Source organism: Notothenia rossii (genome assembly GCF_949606895.1).
Source record: "Notothenia rossii genome assembly, contig: scaffold_655, whole genome shotgun sequence".
Classification (NCBI taxonomy): Eukaryota; Metazoa; Chordata; class Actinopteri; order Perciformes; family Nototheniidae; genus Notothenia; species Notothenia rossii.
The window spans coordinates 1,800-10,423 of NW_027639617.1; the positions used below are offsets into that span (position 1 = coordinate 1,800).

The following is an 8,624-nucleotide window of genomic DNA, read 5'->3' on the forward strand; positions in this document are numbered from 1 at the left end:
TACCACACCCTGCACAGTAAATTTTTGGGAAGTCAAGATTCTAAAAATAAGGATGATAAACCCTAAATGCACACTCACACTTTCTGTTCATGATTGATGTTAAACCGATTCCGTCTTACTTGCATTACCTCATAGTATACCAATGTTGGCCATGGTGTAATGCCTTATATAGAACCTGCTTGGGGTGATACTAACATTTGAGAAGCATATTTCCCATGTGAGAACTGCCTAAATAAATCAGATATGTTATTACCCTTGTCACTTTCTGCTGCTGCCATATTTCAACTATGGAAGTCATATTATTTACAGTATTGTGTTATTTAGAAGATGCTGAGGTGGCACCTTTGTGTCTATTGGATATATCGCCCCCACTTTAGATTTGTTTCTAAAACTCAAATGGGAACGTTTGATCATTTTTGGGTAGATCACAAAAATATGATTGGATGTGTGTTCAACACGTTTACTTTTTCTTTCAACAGCCAGTGAACAATGCTGATTTTATCATTCCAGTGGAAATTGATGGAACAGTTCACCAGGTAAGCATGTGCTGTTGTTTCAATCCCAATTCAAATGCATTGCCCATCATTTTACTCTACATAACACACACAGTTAAACAAAACATGTGCTTTTCACTGATCGGACCTGATTAGCAAGACTCTTTATGAACTGTTCAATTCAACACTAAAAGCGGAAAATTAAAAAATCTTCCATGGTTTGCTTGCTAGCTCCCTGACAGTGATGCAGCCCGCCCTGTTGATGGCTCCAAACAGCAGGTGGCTATTTACGTGGCCTGACGAAATGAGGAAACCTTGGCAGGCTTCTCAGAAACTGCTGGCCATCAATCTCACTCACATATTATGTCCTACTCATTGGCACTGGGGAATGGGAGTGACTAACTCCAGCAACCGTTGGATGGTAACCGCGATCTGTTGTGCTCGGCCTCCAGGAAGACAGACAATCTTTGTGGTCCAGAGGGCCTGGGTCTGTTTCAAGTAATCCAGGATAGGCTTGTTAAAGTGGGGAAAGCCTATACGGGATGACTTGGTTCAGAAACAAGGCCGCCGGCGTCTTAGTGGAAGTAAATAGAAATTCCTGCCAAGGTGTTTACATGAAGGATCCTTGGATTAAATATATGACGGCTTTAAGTTTGGATGTATTTAATAGGCGCTTTCACACCTCAGTACTTTTCCCACTTTAATTCCGATATAGTTCCGAAATGTCGCGTTCACACCAAAAAGAGCCGGAACTAAAATTAGTTAATGAGAACCTTTTTACCCCCTTTGCTAGAGAGCAGGACCTTCCTGGGAGAAAAAGGTTCCTATTTCTGATTGGCTGGGCGGATTGCAAACCACGCCCCGTAAAACTCAAAAAAGGTTTTGTGAAGCCGCCATTTTTATTATCCTCGTATTAGCATTATTAGCATTAGCCCAGCGCACAAACGCAGAGAGACTAACTTATGGCAATACAAAAGAAAACATGGGAGCGGTGGCGATGAGAAGGTGTCGGCGTTCTGGCGATTTACTCGGAAGGCTTCAGTCCCCAACTCCGGGGACTTCCGGCCGGGGACTTCGGGTGGCAGTATACGCCGTGAAGTTGTTTGCGGCCTGCCAGTAAACCCAAAGCAGAAGAAGAAGAAGTAACGTCAGGGGCTTCATTTGCCTAATCCACCCCCAGGGACTTATTCCGGTGTGAACGCGATCTGTACTTCATGAGAACTAAAGAGTTCTCATGAACTAAGTTCTCATGAACCTTTGTGGGAAAAGTACTGTGGTGTGAATGTGCCTATAGTCACTGTAGCATTATTATTATTACAAACAGAAATTAAAATGGAACCTTTAAATAGTTTGAAGTGGGGTTTTATGCAGATTTGATCAATCATGTATGTATTACCTTGAGAAGATAATGGTCAGCACATCCCGAGTTTAACGGAAATACCAGATTATAGTATCGTATAGTGCAGCACAAACCCATTATAAAAGGCTTTTATTTCGAATATTTTAACCACTTAAGGTTTTTTTCGGGTTATTGTGTGATATTTGGTTTGTTTGAAGTCACACAATAACACGAACTAACCACTTGATGCAAAGGTAAATCTGCAACTTCCATGGTACTTTGTATAAGTAACCCCACTTCAAAACATCCAAATGATCCCGTTTATCGTAGAGGAAATGAATGCTCACACTGGGTAACACCATCAAATGTAGAGTATTCCATGTCAACCAACACAATCTTTATTTTTTTTGGAGATTGTTATACATATATTAAATATAATATAAAAAAGCCTACATTTGGTCAGGAAGATAGATTTCTCTGTCATGTTTCGATAACCTGCCATGTGACAAAATGTGTCTTCAGAACATCTGTTCAGAAGTACAAGGACCATTTCCTATACTTCTATATTTTTCCCAATGAGTAGTTTGTGTTCCTGATCATGCGCCTCAAATGTGCCTCAACTTTTGATTTGTATTCTCTTATACCTTTGTGTTCCTCCCCCAGGTGTATGTGTTAAAGAGACCCCATGTTGACGAATTCCTCAAGAGGATGGGAGAATTGTTCGAGTGCGTCTTGTTCACTGCAAGCTTATCCAAGGTCAGCCTCCTGTTCCTATTCTGTGTAACGCATTGGTCAAATGTGACCCATTATAAAGAGGTTGGCAGTTGGCAGATTGACACAATCACACTTGACACCTGTTGGAGGATTACTGGAAGCCTAGTGCCGTGTCCATGTCTCAGACTGCAACCTCAGACTTCCCCCTCACATATACAACTCTATTTATGATACCTGTCAGACATTTTGACCTCTCACATTTACTTCTGTGTTCACCTTAACTTAACTTTTCAGGTATCCGCTCGTTTATGACTCACCCACACTTGAATAACTATGTTTTAGTTGCTGTTTGTCTACGGCACAAACAGACTGCATTATAACAACAAACAAATGTAGCGACTAGTTGATGAGCGAAGTCAAGAGATATTATTCCCTCAGGAGGGGGTGGAGGCCAAAATGGAGCTTAAAGCTAAAATTCATAATGTATATTAATTTAAGCTTAAAGCTTTTTATAATACTGTTTTTTTTAAATAATCATTAAATGTAGTTCGGGGCCAAACAAACACAACTCTAAATAGTTGCTAATGTAGCTGTGTGTTTATCTTCTAAAAAGGGATTTGATTGCTAATAAAGTAAACATTTTAAGTTGTTATATATTGACTAATATTTTAATGATATGTTAATAACTGTATTTTGTTGCCCCCAAGTGGCAAAACACAGCTAATGCAACTTTAACTTTTAGTAAGTAATTAAGTGTTGTTTAGTTTTTTACCTTGTGAGGGACAGCTAGGGATTGGAGAGTAAATCATTTAATCGCAGACTGCGAATAGAAATCACTCACAAGTTCCTTGATAATCGTGAAAACCACTAAGGAGTGGCTTGAAGTGACTTGAAGTTGTGGAGGGACGGGAATGATTCAGCATAATTAAAGAAAAGAAACACAATGATTCTATGTTTTATTTATTTAGTTCTCCTTTATATATGCAAGGGGACCTTAACTGTAAGGGAAACTTCTGCAGCAATGGAGAGTCAGGACTCAGAGAGACACGAGGAGAGTTGGAGCTTTGATTTCAAACACTGATGGTTTATTGCAAGTATCGGCCGGAAAATTTCACATCACAAGTCACAGCAGCCAGAGGTTCTGACTGCACGGGTGGGTTGCCACATCAATTCTGACCAGCCTCTCTCTCGATAGACCTTTTAACTAGTTTACAGAGAGTTAATCAACAGCTGGGAACACTGGAGATATCCCCAACATCTGGAGACACTGAATCACTTGCCTGACTCTTAGGCTCTGTGACCGAGAGTTGACCGGTCATAAAACTGAGAATGAGTGCAGCAGCACATTCTTTAAAGGAGACAACGAGTCAGTGTTGGTTATAAACGTCAACAGGCGAAAAGGTTAAATATCTTAGGAGTAAGACAGAATTATTCCCTCACATTAACCATTTTAATATATTGTTATGATATCCTTATTTAAGATAATTTGCTTTCACAAAAAATATATTTCTCTTATTTGTGATGCAATGAAATTATTCCAGTATTGGTCAGTGCCTTTTAATGAATTGAAGGATATCTTTTAAGATTGTCAGGATAATATCGTAAACAGCAATACGTTTGGACTTCCTTTTATTCTAACTTGTGTTTTTAAATGACCAATATATACCCATACCCATATATAGTTGCTTGATAGCTATAGAAATGCATAGCACCATGTCTCACCCCTGATTCTGCCCTGCTGCTGCAGTACGCGGACCCTGTGTCGGACCTGCTGGATAAGTGGGGGGCGTTCAGGTACCGTCTGTTCCGGGAGTCCTGTGTGTTCCACAAAGGGAACTACGTGAAGGATCTGAGCCGTATAGGGAGAGACCTCAACAAGGTCATCATCATCGATAACTCCCCCGCCTCCTACGTCTTCCATCCCGACAACGCAGTATGCTATTTCTATTTATTTCTCTATATTACGCTATACCTATTTGTTAAAATCTTTTGGGGAAAATTACCATTTGTATATCAATTACTCATCACAAGTTCACTCAATTCTTTAAGAAAGTTTTACACAAGAAATGTTGAATAAATTTAAGAAAATGGCGACTGCTTTTTTAACAAAATCAAAAATATATTACAACAACCATTTACACAAGCTCACACAACTGTTTGAGCTTTTTGCACCTACTATATGATTTTTTGAATATTTATAGTTTAATTTACATTTATTATCATTAATCATTGTTAATAATTAGACTAGCAGACAGAGAACCGTGGCAGGTTGGTGCCCCGTGTGAGGCCTCACACGACACCACTCTAGGAACAGATTGTGCTAGCAGCATGAAAGCGGTTGATATAATATGCTCTGAAAAAAAGGAAATACATATATATATATTATTCTCTGTTTAGCACACATTATACAGAGGGTGATCACAGCGGCTCTCAGTGACAGTGGCTTTGTTGATGCTTTAGCGAAGTGTCGGAAATCGTTTTCTCAATCAAACTTCATGCCAATGATTCAGAAATGAAGTCTGATTTCTCTCACCAGTTTGTCATGCATTTCTTCATACGTATATGTTATAACTCCCCCATTATACAAGACATACTAGTATTTTAAACTTGTGATTAATCACAGATTATTATTATTATTGTGATTACATTTTTTAAACAATTGACACCACTATTAATATATACATATACTAAAAGATAGCACATAGCTCAAATAATTACTTAACACCTTCGGTGAGTAACTGATATTCAAATGATCATTTTGTGAGTTAATGATGACTTAACTACAGCAATAATATACGATTAACTTAAATACTATACTTTTGGAATATGTAACATTTAAAAAGGTGTTTTAATTCCTCAATACCCTACCTTTTCCATCCTCCAGGTTCCCGTCGTGTCCTGGTTTGACGACATGTCAGACACCGAGCTCCTCGATCTGATCCCCTTCTTTGAGAGACTTAGCAAAGTGGAAGACGTCTACGAAGTCCTCCAGCAGCAGAGTGCTTCCAGTTAACAGAGGCAGGACATTAGGATAAATATTATCACCAGCAGCTGTCGTCAGGGGCCACGGAGGCTGGGGGGCCACCGGCTCCACTCTGCTTCCAACTACAAGGACCACACTGCAAAAAACGCCTCTCATTTAATCCCGTATTCTTACAGTATGTCGCATAAAAAAGTGAAGGCAATCTAACAGCAGGGGTTTGATACTTCTGTATTGAAAGTACGCTAATCCAAAGATTCCTTCCTTTTTCTGTGATAAAGACTGAGTATGAGGCTGAATGACTTGTGTAGGTGTATTTTGCAGTGCAGCTAGTGTGTTGCTGTTGTCGTGATGTGACAGCAGCGACATGTTATTGTGCTGTAGATTTTGTGAGCAGTTGTTCAGTGCCATTCTACAAACCAGCCATCATTTTCATTTCAGTATCGCATCTAATAGTATTTCAAATAAGTCCTTGAAGACTGTTGCTTGAACCCCAATAACTTCCTTTTTTCTTCTGCCTAAAAGGCCAAATTTGTATGTAGTGAAAGACAATCGTTAACTTTAGGGATTATTGGTAATTTCTTTAAAATGTTGTGGCACATTTCACTACATAACAAGTTTTTAAATGTGCTTTAAATACTTTGCACTTCCTGTATGTATGTGATGTGATAATGTTGGTCCAACGTTGCAAAATGAAGCGTTGTTGACAAAAAAAACTGTATGACTCAATAATCTCAGAGAATACTCAAGTGCTTTTTTTCATAAATCTTTTTTTTAATTTTTATTAATACCCGTTTTTTGATCTAAAATGACAGTTTTATCTCTGAATATAACCCCTCCCCCCAGCTCTGTACTATTTTATTATTTATTTATTCACTTATAGTGGCCTTAACACACAGTCATAATTTTCGTTTAGAATCTTTCTCAAAAAATATACTACAGTGTTTGCCTTTAAATGGTGACGAAATGGAATCCATAGCCACTACATGTTACATGACTGATAAGGTTTATTTAGTCAATTCTTATATTACTGGCGTCTAATTATTAATGTGTATTAACCCTTTGATATGTTGTCTTGAGCATCATACTTGAAAAAAGCTGATTTTTGGAAAGTCCTGGAAAACCTACGAAAGCTCCCCACTCCCAAAATGGTGATATTATTTTTGTATATAAAGTGCAAATATCTGGATTTTAGGCAATCATTTTAATGACTTTTTAAGGTTATTTTACCTAATGTTATATTATTCTTTTCAAGTTTTTGGAATACAGCTCCTCAGTGTGCGTCCCATCAACAACGCAATCCAATATGTGCATCTAGGAGATTTATTTGAAACTTTTTCATGTAACACATAAATAAGTTTGATTCTTTTAGCCTTATCGAGCTATAAATACAGTTTCAGATGGAAACTTGTGTTGGACATGTTGGATCTGTCCTGATTTACTTTCCCTCAGTCTGGAGCGAGTGTGTGTGGATTTGAGTGTGGCTGCGTCAGTGTGAGTATTTACATTGATTTAAGATTTACACAAAAAAAAGACGATTCGACATGAAAAAAACCATAACCTGCCTACTTTGTTACTGTATGCAACAAGAGTATTAACGTTGTGACTCGAGTAAAGGAGAGTTTTGAAATTGCTGCTGATCGTTGTTAGGATTGACAAAAAAGGACAAGTTGAGATATTTTTACCTTGCATCAATAAAGCATGTTTTATTGAAACAGGTCATATTTCACTACAGTAGTTTTTTTTTTATCTCACATCCCAAACACAACATGGCGGAGGTGGAAACAAGGCAAATGGAATATGGAATACATTTTATATGAAAACTATCATTCTCGGCTAAGTTGAAATATAATACCCACTCTATAATAAAACTAGCATTCCCTGATTATCAATCAAGGTTATCAAGTAATTTTCTGATCTATTTCTCTTCTAAATTACCTGATTTTTGGCCCAATGTATTTACATTACAAGCCCTTTGCTGCAAGACATCATTCTCTTCATTCAAACTTTTCATCAAAACATTAAAAAACGATTTCTATACAATGTATAAACGATGAAAGATATTTTGTATTTAATCGATCCTATGGGAGAGGATTAGGACTACATGACATTTTTGTTTCTCACAAAAAGCTTAAAAACAAATTGAATTCTGAGTAAAACGTGAGAATTCTGGGATCAAGGTCAGAACTCTGACTTAAATCTCAGAACTCAAAGAAAATGTAAACTTTTTGTCATATTTCAAAATGGTTGAAACATGTGGCCCTAATCCTCTTCCGTATTCTGATGATATGATGATGATATGAATACATGGCTGTAATATACTAACTTTTTATTTTCTTTGTTGTAATACTGAAGACTTCAAATCTAGGTCACTGTCAAAACAGCCACTGAAATATAATCTGGTACACACTGAGTGCAGATCAGAATATATTTTATAATAATAAGGTTCTAAATATTTGTCAATGGACCAAAATGGCGTCTGGAACAAAAAAAGTTAATTAAAAAATTGTAAATGTCTTCAAATTCAAGGACCACATGCACATTACTGTAAGTGTGTAATTCTACAATTTTAGATATTTAATAAAAACTATCTAGAGCTCTTCACTTAGAATATCCATCCTTCCATTTATTCTAACAATATATATATTACAATTATATATTTTTCAGAAAAACAACACAGATGAAACCTCTATAACATGGGACAATATTTACATCCAAACTTTCTATTATGAAAACGGCACTGCTTCAAATGCATTCACACACTTTACTATGACGACTTTTATATGAACAAAGAATGTCATAAAGACGACTATTAACTGAAAACTTCATGAAAATCCATCACAACCCTGTTTAAACCACTTTTATAGACATACTGTTGTTAAATATATAAGTCAATGTTACAACGTTAAAAGCCTTTCATAATATTCAGTCCATGTCAATAAAGTGATGAAAGATAGAAGAAGTCACTCATGGGTCACCTGGGAAATGTAAAAGGAGAAAAATGTTAGATTGAGGAGCAGAGAACTTTTAACCTAATTTCTTTGAATTCACCTCATATCTTTAAAGATTATTTATTAAAAACTGGATTTTTTTTTTT

General features: G+C 36.9%; 1 protein-coding gene across 1 annotated transcript; it reads left to right on the forward strand.

Moving 5' to 3' along the window:
- Positions 1–385: 385 nt before the first annotated feature.
- LOC307027601 (carboxy-terminal domain RNA polymerase II polypeptide A small phosphatase 1-like) lies at positions 386–7,256 on the forward strand. The gene is made up of 4 exons (XM_079695881.1): positions 386–536; positions 2,497–2,589; positions 4,295–4,480; positions 5,432–7,256. The coding sequence occupies exons 1-4, from the start codon at positions 444–446 to the stop codon at positions 5,558–5,560; spliced, it is 501 nt and encodes a 166-aa protein (XP_079552007.1). The 5' UTR covers positions 386–443; the 3' UTR covers positions 5,561–7,256.
- The last annotated feature ends 1,368 nt before the right edge of the window (positions 7,257–8,624 follow it).